Raw genomic sequence first — 13376 nt, forward strand, 5'->3', positions numbered from 1 at the left:
CTTCTGTCTTAAAATTCAGGTCTAGCTCTTGCTTATGTATTCCCTGCAGTAGTTGTTGGAATCCAGGACATCCCCTTGGATGACCTGGGACCTGCAGAAGGGAATTTGAGCCCTGGACAGGGGGGTGTGGAGCCGGTTCAGGGGGCTTGGAGACCCTGGCACAGAGCTCACGAAAACAGCAGGTTTGATTTTAGTCCATGGGAGAGGTTTTTGACACAGAGAGAGGAATTGCAAACCACCAGGATGTGAAAACAGTAGTTTAGCGCAGTAGAAGATACAGAATTCAGTAGTTTTAGGGTTTATAGAATAGAGATAAATGGGGAAAGATGGTGGAATTTGGGTGGTACCTCATGTACTTCTCCATCTTTTGGGGTGGTGATGGCACAAAGTAGTTAGAGTGGATTGGGTCAAAGTAGAAATGACATTTAGTGTGGGCACTAGGCATTGGTACACAATAGTAAATAACCCACATGTAGTTATCTGTATAAATGTTAGGGGACGTCCCATCCTGGGCAGTCGCCTCGTGTCCCAGCTGCTGTCCAGACCTCAGCTGGGAGCAGAGAAAATTTTGAGATACCAAATAATAAACAACACGAGAAACCTGAAAACAAACCTTGAAGACTGCTTTTTTATACCAATGCGACTCGGGGCTTTTAGAGGGTCAAGGACTTTAAACCACCTAAATCTCGGGTGAGGAAACCCTCCTCGAAAGTAGTTAAGAAGATTGAAGTACAGATCTGTAGCTAAATGTGGAGGGACAGTAAGAGGCAAGATTATCCAAAACTGTTAATTGTTTCTCATGTCATACAGCAGATTCCTACACTACACAAACTTCCTTTCTAAATGCTTACTTTGGACATCTCTGCTATTCAATATTTTTAAAAATTAACTTCAGTTTTCATACTGTAGCTTACTCCACAAAGTCCTTGCTTTTCACTATTTGCTACAGCTTAATTTAGGTTAAAGGTTTCCACTGAAGTTTTTGAAACAGGTGCTGGTATTGCTGCTAAACCATACAGATGACTTTAAGAAATAATATTCTAAAATACAGGGCTCACTGTACAATGACTTAATTAAAAATATTGGAAGTACTTAAACATTCAAGACCTAAACATGAGGTAACAATGTGTAAACAGAATCTGATTTGTCTCATATTACAACCTATCCGTTCTAGAATAAAATTCTAATTTTCCGCAGTTAAAAATTATTTAATGTGCAAATTCTGCCATGCCAAGGTATTAGTAAACTTCAATCTCACAGTTCAGTTTATTCAAAACAGCAGCTTGGACTTGGACACATTACTTGCAGTAGTGGTGATTCTTCATGGAACTGCTTAAGAAAAAAATCCTCTGCAGGTATTTCACAGGTGAGCAATGTTTGTCACAGAAATGGAAGATGTTCCCTCAGCTGATGTGGTTGCACAGTGAACACTTTCATCCTGTTCAAGATCTGACAAAGTGCACAGAACAGTCAAGCATGCAGAGTTCTTGTTTCCGTAACACATCACTGAACACCAGAAGGACCTGTGGCCTCTGCCTGATCATTCAGTGCCATGTTAATTTTCTGAGAAGCCCTGTCGTGAGTTACTGACTGAAGGGCAGGACTGAAAGAACCATTAATAAAATCTGAGTAAAGAAATATCTTTAAAAAGGTGCAGAATGTTTTTATCAAATGTCTTAGGCCACCTCTAGTGGCAGGCATCAATATTCTCTTCTGCTGGTGGAGAAGCTACGAGTCAGTTGTATGAGAAATTTTCTTCCACAGTAAAGTTTTTAAGTTATTAAGTATTAAAGAATGCTCCATTTCCATCTGATTTGCTGTGACTTTAAGGGCAATGCACAAGTACAGTTGTTTCTCTAGTTCTTCATGGATATCAGAAGGAGCACCACGAAGCAGATAGTCTTTAAGGAGTTGACAAGCTTTTGCTAAGTTTGGCTGAATTACTTCAGTGGTACATCTCATTTTGCTTTGGTCGCATAGTGTTCTACAGTCTGTACCATAAATGCAGTCCAAATCTGAGTCACACTGACGATCTTTAATTATTTCCTTCAAATTAATTTCTGACACTATTTTTCTCATGTCTATCATTTTCAAATCATATTTATCATTATATCCCAAGTTTTTGGCACTTGTGTCACACATAAGAAAGTTTCCATAAGGTCCGTGGAAAATATCTTCCACAAATTCTAAAAGCCCTATAGCTATTTTTGCCTTTCTTGGCCATGATGGAGTGAACCACTGGTCCATGCTTCTTCTGAAGCCAGAGGGAATGAGAAGTTCTATAATCCATGGAAGGCTGATTCCATAGAGAGAGGTATATTCAACTCTTTCAGTCACATAGAGATCCCCACAAAAACCCATCAGCTTGGGAGTATGCTCTTTATCCTGCAAGATGACCATTAACAGAAACTCTTCTAGCTGCAGGAGTGCCCATGCAGATTTTGCCTCTGGCAAAGAGACTCTTCCATCTTTGTTTCCATCAGCGAAAGACAGGATGAGATTAACCAGTTCTGAAAGATTTCCTTGTTCACCCAGTTTTGCCTAAAAGCAACAAACGAAAAAGATTAAATATGGCTTCTTTAACTACTCCCAATCCATCTGTTACTCTTCCTCCTGTAACTCTCCTTTTATGAATAATACAAATAACTATGTATGTTCTGGTTTTCATTGGTTATGGATTTAACAGGACTTGCCAGCAGGTGCCTGTAAAGCGTCTTTTTTGTTCTGTTTTCATAGGCACTGAGCATACAATCCCCTGAAAGCCCTACCTTTCTTTGCACTTCAAAATGCAAATATTAAAATCACCATTCTTGTTCAGATCAGTCTTTAGGAAAATTGTATCAAGTAGCTTGTTCAATATTCTCTAAGAAAAAGTATTCAGAATTTAGAAGTTTAGATCAGTTTTAGTTTTCAGCTGATTAGACCTTACAAACGTAGAGGAATAATGTTATCAACTACATTTTGTCCAATTATTAAGCGTACCAAGACAAAACTAGTACAAATTCCATGCTTGATTTTGTTATTTGATGTAACCACCTCCACCTACCTCTCTGTAGGACTACAGAGTAAGAAGCCATTGCTGGAATTAGAACTGTTCCATTTTCAATTAGGCAGATCAACTTTTTCCAAATTTTCCTAAAAACTACCCTAACACACCTGCTGCTCACTGTTAAGAGACAAAGCTGCTGTAATGCATGACAACTGACATCAGCCTTACATCATGTTTTCTATACCAATACTAGGAAAATCTATAGACATACAAAATGAATGCCAGCTTCCATCATTTAAAGAGTAAAGAAAAACCCAAGTAATTAGTTACTTCAAGAGAAGCACTTCTGGGGAAAACTATTTTTGTGCTGATTATTTTTCTAGCATACCCTTGAACAAGGCTAATACAACAGGGTATTCTCTCCAGCTTGAAGAAAATGAGTCTTTCTGTCAAAATAGAACAAATAAAAATATACTTACTTTAAAAAGACCATACACCATTTCTTTGAATTTCTCAACAGTGGTTCCTCTTGTTGGTTTATCAAATAGGACTATTTCCTTCCTTGGTTCTGGGTCAGTACCAAAATCATGTTGAGCAGCTTCTTCCATCTGGCATTTTATAACACTTTGCAGATTTCCCCAGATTCCTAAATAGATCTATGCAGAAAAAGAGGGGAAAAGGTACAAAACACTGTAGAAGTCCATCTGGTGACCACCTGTCCTCCAACCACTGCTTCAAGAGTCAAATAGCAACACAGATCAGACGCTGAATCCTGTGTGCAGACAACGAATATGGCAATTTGAACAATGGCAGCTTCAAAGACGACTCACTGCTGCAGGCACTTCTGAGACACTGCACTGCCAAAACACAGAGAGCTTCCCAAACAACACACTGGCATCACTGCCACCTCTGCATGGCCTGTAATAAGGCTGCTGCTTCTGTTGGTGATGCAGGATAGCAGAGAAGCAGCATGCTGTACAAAGTATGCACACTCTGGCAAACTGTGGAAGGGTTTAGAATATATATAATATGTTTCCAAAATATATGTCATATAAAATAACCATATACCCCTCTACATACAGGACTAATTTATATTACTGTATATAGGTGCATATTAGATATATTAATTTGTATTAGAGTATATATTCTCAGTATAGGGGGGTGTATATATATATGTGTGTGTGTGTGTGTGTGTGTGTACATTCACACACATGCTCTGCCTGTCACAGCAAATAAAGTTTTAAATAATCTGGATTAAACAGGTTCAACTTGCCGACACTAAGGTCTACCTGATGCTCCAGACAATGACATTTCAGTGGGAAATAATAAAACTAGGTTGGATGAGTAAAGCCTTACCTGGTTATTGGGCTTTGTTGACAAACATTTTCCAAAATACAATGTTTCTTTAGCACAAAGACTACTACATGCTGACCCATCAATAACACCAGTCTTGTATTTATCACACTGAAACAAAAAGAGAAAAATATTTAACAAATTGCCAAAGAAAGGAGGCAACAACTCTATCTCTTCCAACACCTGAGTCTTGAAAGAAAAACCTAAGAAAAAATTTTAATAACCTTATGCCAAAATAATGTTAAGAGACACAACTGGTTTTATCTGAAACTGGAGTTGTAATCCTACTTCAGCATGATGGAATATGAGAATTTGATTAAATCACATGTGGCACTGACTGAATTAGTTAAACACTTCAAAAAGCTATACTAGATATACTTACTATTATTTTCCTACAGTCATGTCCTCTGCACAGCTCTGTGTAGGTGGAGTACTGCACATACATAATCCAGCTGCCAATGAACACCACCAGCCAGGAGATGAAGAGATATTTGATCCGCACATACGACAGACGGACCTGGAGCACACAAACAGAAAATACTGTTTGTAACTCACTGAGCAGCAGTAAACATCATTTACTGTCCCATCGTTAAGGAATTTGACTTCCACAGTGATAAAATAAGCAGACTGCATTATATGGAACACTTGCTTCTTTCAGTGAGTGAAACTGACAGGGGAGGTAAGAGGAAGGAAAGTGGGGATATAAATAATTAGAAGAAAAAGTGTCAGACCCTCCCAGGGCAAGCCAGACTGCAGGAACCAGTTTGATCAAAATCATAAACTGGAGCTCAATTAAGTGCATTTTTCTCTAAGACCAGTTACCTACGTTCCACTCAATCCAACAGACCAGGAATTTGGTGGAAAAAAATAATAAAAATCTGTGTTAATGTGTAAATATGTAAGATAGAGATACAATGAGAAGTATGGCTATTGTGGTCAAGTTCCATGTGCTAAAGTCTCCCACTCCTTCCTTGAAATTATGCAAATAAAATTCTTCCATTAATTATGCAAAGAACATTCTTCTGTACTAGCCTCACCTTAACCTTCCCACAACTGTTGTGGACTTTCCACAACAGAAAGTTGCACAACTTTCCTGTTGTTTCTATGGCCTCACATACAGAGTTTTCACAGGGGCAGAATTAATTTATTAATTTATAAATAGAGAACTGAGGGAGAGGTAAGTGTCTTATAAAGTAGGAGGGATGTTTTGAACTTTTCCTTCCTTTTTTTTTTTTCTCCTCCTCAGAGTCTGGTGTGCTCACAGGTTGATTTTGACACTCACATCAGGATCAGAAACTAATTAGAAGATCAGGATCAGCTTTAGCAGCAGGCTATAAGGAAATTGCATGAGAGCAGCTCTATTTGGTCAGTATAAGATCTTCAGCAATAGCTATAGAAGATACTATTGAAGACTGATTACATCTATTATATATACTAAGTGTGCTCCCAGTTACCTCTAGAAGAACTTGCTAAGCCAGATGTGATATTCTATATTTAGTAAATCTCAAATCATTTCTCTTTCACTAAATACCCAGATTCCCTTAAAAATCTACATAAGCTTTCAGCATCCACAATAAACTTAAGCAATTACTTAACTATCTAAGTCTACTATCCACTACCAAGACCAGGGACCAGATTTTATTTTTCTGAAATCTGATTCATATTAGCTTTGTTTGAGACCCCCTAGTTCATGTATTGGAAGAGAAGAGTGAACAATCTCTGTTCACTCTGTCCCCATCTGACATGATTTTGTAGGCCACTATAACATACCTCCCTGTGTTGTCATCTCTTTTCCAAATCGACAGGTCCTAACTTGACTGTTCATCATAGAAAAATTATTCCATGTGTTTGGAAAAGGTTCCAAGAAAGCCAGTAATGATGAGCAGTTTTGCCATCACATACATACACAGAACTGCAGCAGACGCAAATAAGCAAATTTTTTTTTTAACCAGAAAGACTGCAGTAATTTATTAGTATTTATTAAAATATAACAAACAACCAGCATGCATTCTACCTTTTCTCTTGGAAACAAAAAATCCAGAAAAAGTCAGTTTCAAAAGACCCAAAGGTGATTCCAATCCATAAAGCTGTGGTCCTGCCAGTTGTGCATCCCTATTCCTTCATGCCTTCACACACACTTACTTGACAACCTTAAAACTACCTGGTTAAAAAAAATGAGAGAGCTACAATTAACTTTTTATTCCAGTGATTTTTTTTAGAGACAGGTTTTCTAATTTTGGGTTTTTTTAAAGCTATTTCTAGTAACTCTGCTGTATAGCAGAACAGGAAGCACAGAAAACTACTGGTAAAATCTGGGGAAGATCAACAGAAATAAAATTGACAATTTTAGGGAAAGCTGTTTCATGTGTAAAAACTGCTTGAGAACCAAAGCTGCTAGGACAACAAACCCTCTTCTTTCTTCAGTGTTTCTTTCTGAATCATTCCATGAATCTTTATAATACACTTTAAACCAAAGTACTGTTTAACGAAATTTTGTTTTATTGTATACATTTAATACAACCTCAGAGACCAGCAGCAACCTGCAGACCTCAGGACCACTGCAGAATATTGACCATCCTCATGGTACAGATACTGTAAATATTGTCCTCCTTAGGCAGAAAGAGAATGTACTTGAGACCAAAAATCCTCCCCAAATGCCATCTGACTACATCATGTATTTGGCAGGAAGTTCCAGAGCAGCTAGATTTATTTTGAGCTCAGCACTGTGCCAAAGGAGTCGTGCACTTTGGACTTGCAAAAGCTGCCCAGCCAGTTTAGAGCATGGACAACAGCAGCTCACTGCTTACAGACAACCAAGGTTCCACTCTCTGCTTCAAAGGGAATTAGTTTACTAATACGGACTTCCTCATCAACAAAAGGCCTGATCATTGTTTCATTTCCTCCCATACACTGCCCTACCAAATTTTCATTTTCTCCCCAGAATGGGTCTGTAAGCACAGACACACTAAGGTCACTTCACCTGGTACATGCACAGGCTGTCCTAAAGCAGGGCCAGGGCTTTACTGAGCTCGTCTGGTCACACAGGGGATGGACCCTGAACACAAGGACTTACAGCAGCTGTGCCGATCACTGGAACAGTTCTGAGCAAGAAGTCCCAGACAGCATTTAGGGAACAACACACGTAGATGGACTCTGTTTGAAACTGTGACAAACTGCCAGGAAACTTGTCATAAGAAGATTTTTAGGGCAACAGAAAGACTGAGAAATTCGAAATCATAAAAAAAAAAGGAAGAAAGTGTTCAAAACAAGGAAACAGTTTCTTTTTTCAACTCTGCTCTTCAGTCAGACTTATATGAGCGCAGAAAAACAAGAATGAGGGAAGCACTTGCAATGCTTGATGTTACAGATTAAACTTCTTCCATCACTTGTATACTCTGCTAAGTCATGAGCACTGAATAATAATTAGACATTCATCCCCTGAAATAGAACTGGAAAACCACTTCTGGCAAAACTCAAGCCTGGATGCACTCCAAAGCATATGGAGAGTAGTGAATCAACATGCAACATAACTTGACAGATTTTTGGTGAGTGTACTTTTTATTCAAAGCATTTTCATGGTTAAAGAGTATGAAAGTGTTTCTTTGTTTAATAGTACAGAGAGCTTAATTCTGGAAAGTATTACACATTACTACACTGTGGTTATCTCCAAATCAGAGTTGCTCACTCCATTTGTCTTACATGCTTGCAATAGAAAAGGACAGATGAAAAAAAGTAGGCCAATCATGTTAGCAATTTTGTTTTGTTCTCTGTTGAGGCTGATTTGTCTATCACAGGAGGCATTTCAGGTAGGCTGACATGATGTCTGAGAGCATTAGCCCACACTGTTTTGGATGCCGTGAACAGGACACATTCACATCTTTAAAAGCAGACACTGCATGCCTATGATTATGCCAGTGTCTTGAATTATTTTGTATCCTGAGTAACCAAAGTGAGGGAACAGAGCTGAGGTATGTTTTGAAATAAAATAATGACCAAGATGGAAATAGGGACATCTCTCCTTAAATGTTAAAGCAGAAGAGATTAAATCTTAGAGCAAAGAGATTATTTAGGAAATTTCTGTTTTATGGCTCTTTGTCTTTGAAGAGACGAAGAATAAGCAAGTTCAGTCTCTTGTACATTACTGAAGTTCATGAGCCATCTTTAAAGAGTCTGTAAACTTGGTCCAAAATCTATAAAGTCAAACTTCCACACTTGCAGGTGCTTTTTACATGATTATTGTCATAAGCAATCCTGCTGGTTAGTCCTCAGCCTCACAATACAATTGGTAACTACAGCTATCAGAAAGAACTTCAGGGCAATGTCCCTTAAATTTGGGACACTAACTCCCCTTGTCAAACAAAATCCCAGTGTAAATCACTCAACTGTAAAATCCTATAAATACAATTAAATTATTTTTGTGGTCTTTAGTGGTGTTTAAGTTTGTCAGGTTTTAGGGTATTTTTGTTGTTTTGTTTACTATTATGACATGATTTGCAGTCTAAACAATGGCAAAGCTTTGTACTTCAGAGTTACTATTCTTCATAGTTGACAGGACTTTAACACTTACTCAGGGAGGCCCTAACACTAAGTTTTGGGCTGAGCTAAGACAGCTAAGAGTGTGCCCAGCCCTTTTTACATGAGCTGACACATGGCAGGATGTCTTTTTTAGGCTCAACTGGTTACCTGTGGGTCTTGCATTCTGCACAAAAGTTAAAGCATGTCTAAAGTAAGAACATTTGCCATAGAATATCTGTTGCAGCCCAGCTCATAACATCCTGCCCCCATTAGGGCAAGAAATGCTGGAACAAGTATTAAGCTCTGTCTCACAGAACCTGATGTTCTGGCAATTCATTTCACAATATAATGCTCGAGAAGTCTGGAACACCAGCCAGCAAAGGCTGGAATCCACTCAGTGATAACCTTGCACTATACAAGCATCTCCCTGCCCGTGTGCTACTTGAAATGCTACATAGAAACACTGCACAAGTCTTTCCACCTTGCTCCTAGCCCTCAGTGGGTTGAGTCTATCACTTAGAGAGCACGGGCTTCTTTGGAGACAAATCTCAATAAAGCACTCAGCAATTAGTGTAGTTACATCATGACTACATTTGTCATGTACCAACAGTAACATGCAGTGACAAGTAAGTCAATATATTGATAGTTGCTTGCCATTCTATGGAAGCATCAAATATCAACATACATTCACTAACAGAAAAATATGTTTATGTTCACAAAGCCACTATCAAATCTCCTAAAACAATCCCTAGAATATGCAAAATCAGCTCTCAGTATAAGCAAGCACAACCAGATTTTTTTTTAATCTACAATAGAAGCAAATATTTAACTTATCTGGCTTTTCTAACACATAGTTTTGTGCTCTTCTTGTTTCTTAGCAGATTTTAAAATAATGTATTTTGGTTGGAAGACGTTAAATTTTGAGAAAAAGATAGAGAAGAATGTTATCAGATATCGCTATATGATGAAAAGAAGGAGACTATCAAGGCAAAAGAGGCAGTTTGGAGACTCCTAATTTGAAAGGTAGCGTACAGATTACAAATTCATGTTTATTTGTATGGAAGGCTTGATGCCATGGGAATCCAAATATTGCAGAAATGTCTACTTCAGTAAATAGATCTAGAGTAATCTTTTTCGGTTTAAAATCCAAGTGATATGGACCCGAGTTGCAAATACATACCATGAAACAAATATTAAAGAGGGTAAAATTCTATCTGTATGCCTCTCACTAATCATTACATCTTACTTCAGGTACTTCCAGAAAGAGAACAAGATTTTTCCTCAACTGGAACTTTTCCAGATGAGAAGAAATTTAAATATTCGAGATTTTAAAATGCAACAATATGGAGTTTAAAAATTTTTAATCCAATGATCATCAGGCATATCAACAGATGACAAACACATAGGCAGCATATATAAAAAAAGCAAACATTATTTATCTCCTCCAACTCAACTCTAAAGCTCACCTTAGTTACAATCTAGTTAAAATACAACCCAGCTGATAAGGGAAAGCTCAGCGGATAAACCATCAAGCTACCACAACATGACTGACTAACGCTTCACCGCAGAACTTCCTACGACACGATAGCCACAGCACTTCGAACCAAAACATCTACCTGAAGTAACGCAAACGTATACCTGCATACAGAAACACAAAAGTGTGTCTACGAACATATAAGGACATGCATGGAGCAGCAAAGCGCCCGACATGCATGTTTTAGAAGACACGCAAGAAGAGGCGTGAGTTACTCCTCGCGGCCGCCGCGGTCCATGCGCGGCCAGGGCGGATGGCTGCAGCGCGGGCCGGCGGCGCACAGCGGGGCCGCGCAGTGCCGCAGGTGTCGCTGCCCCGCCGGCCGCGCGGGGAGCCGCGGGCCGCCCGCCCCGTAACAGGTCCTGCGCCGGCCGCTCCGCCCGGAGGCGGCGGGAGAGGCCCGAGCCGAGCGGCGGGCGGCCGGCGACGGGCACCGCGGCCCCGAGGCCGCCGCCACCTGCTCCCGGTGCCCCGCCGGCCGTGCCCGGCGCCGCCGCCTCCCGCCGGCCGAGCGGCAGCGCGGCGCAGCCGAGCCTCGGCCGCCGCCGGGCGCCGGCGTGAGGGGAACGGCGGCCGCGCCGGGCCGGGGGAAGCGGCGAGAGCCCTGCGGGGGGCGCCGCTCCGGAGGGAACTTTGCGGGGAGGGACGGGCGCCGGCGGCGGCCCCTCGCCGGCCTACCTGCGCGGAGTGGGGCTTCCTCAGCCAGGCCCCCGGGAAGAGCCGCCTCGCCATGGCAATCACACATCCCCGCAGCGGGCGGCGGTCGGAGGCGGAGCGGCGAGGAGCGCTCCCCCCCGCCTGTGGCCGCAGCCGCGCCGCCGGCTCCGCTCGGCTCGGCGGGGAGCAGCCGCCTCGGGCACCGGCGAGGCGCGGCGCCTGTCAGCGGGCAGGACGGGCGGCTCCCGCCCCAGCCGCCGCTCGGCAGGGCGAAGGCGGCAGCTGCGGGGAGCGAGGCGGGGCTGAGGCGGCGGGACGAGCCCCGCCTGCCCCCAGCCCCTGGGGCTGTCCCGGTCCCGCTTCCCTCCGGGGCCGGGGGAGCCGACAGCCACCCCCGAGTTCCCCTCGTGTCTGCCCGAAAGTGCTCGGGGAGCTGTCTGGGCACAATCATGGAAAAATCTGTTGATAAATAACGCGTGCCGTTGATTGCGAACAGGCTCCTGTCATTTACTGGGCAGGGTATTAAAAACAGCTGCAGAGCTCCTTACAGTCTTAAAAAAAAACCCCAACAACCAAAAACTCCCCCCACAAAACCGAAAAAGGAGTAGTTCCTCCAAAATAAGGAAGGAGCGTTTGCTTGGACCCATATGAACACAGGTGAGCAAATATTTTACCGTGAGGCTTGGTGAGAACAACCTGAATAGTTTGCCCTATTCAGAGAAAGTGGGAACGCCCCAGTTGAAGGCCAGGTTGGACAAGGCTTCGAGCAAACTGCTCTGTTGGGAGTTGTCCCTGCCCATGGCAGGAGGGTTGGAACAAGGTGATCTTTAAGGTTCCTTCTAACACCAGCCATTCTGTAATTCTATATTAGTGCCATGAAGTGGGGGAAAGTTGCCTATTCTTCACCAGAGGCTCTCTCAGCCCTTCAGGCATTGTGGGAAGCCTCAGTCCAATTGAAATTTGTGGGAACACTATTAAGTCCAAGTAAAATCATCTTGTTTTACGCAAGGTTTGGGTTTTATCCAGCCTTCTTGTGTTTATGGTTTGATTGTGACTTCTTTTAATGCAGTGTGTTAACAGAGTCAAAGCCAGAAGCTGAGAGTCTCCAGTCCTGCTGCTTTTTGTCTCTGAAACTTCAGGCACAAAGGTTACGCCAAGGTAGTGGGATAAAAATGAGACAAACGTGCCATGTTGTGCTTTGGGTGTTCAGTGAACTTACCAAAGAACACTGCTTTCCTTAAAAGACAAGTCACAAAATACTACTGTAAGGATAAGCTGCTATTCTTTGGCAGGGCTTACTCTTAAGGAAAGATGTATGTATGGAAACCAAATGTTAGCAGCTCACAAAAAATTTAGAGATCTATGCTTGAAGATTCAAGAACAGTCTGTGACTGTTTTTTGAATAATATAATCACTGCCAGAGTCACCCTGAAGTATAAATCTGAAAATTAATTAGTAAGATTTGGCACTCCTGTAAAAGCAATCCTGGCTTTAGTAACAGCCAGTGACTCTCACAGGGTTTTCTTCTCTTCCTATTCAGCAGGCCCAGATGGCTGTGCTTTCTGCATCACCTCCCTCTACAGTTCAGTGGTTTGCACAAGTTTAGCTGGGTTATGGGCATGCAACAGAACAGCAACAAAAGAGGAGGCCACAGCGCAAAATATTTTAACATTTTGCTGAATAATCTCAAGCCCTTACTTCATCCAGTGTTCTCTGCCAACACTTGGAATGGCAGGCTGGGAGTAATTGTGAAATGTTGGTGTCCCATATGGCTGGCAAGGATCTAAATGTTTCATTCCTGTTACATCTAGATCCAAACAGTTCCTGGCATATGTTCATTAGGGGATATATTTTTCACTTAGAACATGAGATCTTCATCATCTGTGAGAGCAGGTGCTTTATTCCAGAACTGAAATGTTTAGTTCTTCTTCAAGTACTCTTTGTGCCCAGGCTTTGCTAAATGCTAAAAAATAAGGCCATTTCAGCCTTTTTCAGTTACCTGTTAAATTCCCAGTTAAGCCTCAGAAGAGGCAACTCCCATGAAAAGCTAGGCCACATAAGCCAGAGCAGTAACAGGAATCATGTAACGTGCACTGACTTGGTATTCACTGGATGTGGAAATGCAAGGAAATATTCTAAAGACTGGGGGGCAGATGCAGAAAAACTAAAAAGGTAGAACATAAGTCATATTGATGTATTATTTACTGTACAGCCTTTCCATTCGTAAGTTTCCATTCTGCAGTTCACACATCAGCCATTTTTGTAGGCCCACACCAAAGCCTTGGTATATCTAAATGTCCAAGCAGTAAAAGTTATGCTGATTTATTG

At 41.6% G+C, this 13376-nt stretch overlaps 1 protein-coding gene across 1 annotated transcript; it reads right to left on the reverse strand.

Moving 5' to 3' along the window:
• Positions 1-1187: 1187 nt before the first annotated feature.
• DIPK1A (divergent protein kinase domain 1A) lies at positions 1188-11177 on the reverse strand. The gene is given in 9 exon segments (XM_066325209.1): positions 1188-2541; positions 3469-3645; positions 4346-4453; positions 4725-4859; positions 10496-10688; positions 10690-10719; positions 10721-10858; positions 10860-11007; positions 11010-11177. Coding segments are annotated over 9 exon segments (1869 nt in total). The 5' UTR covers positions 11137-11177; the 3' UTR covers positions 1188-1728.
• Positions 11178-13376: the final 2199 nt, after the last annotated feature.

This window comes from Sylvia atricapilla, chromosome 9 (assembly GCF_009819655.1).
Source record: "Sylvia atricapilla isolate bSylAtr1 chromosome 9, bSylAtr1.pri, whole genome shotgun sequence".
Classification (NCBI taxonomy): Eukaryota; Metazoa; Chordata; class Aves; order Passeriformes; family Sylviidae; genus Sylvia; species Sylvia atricapilla.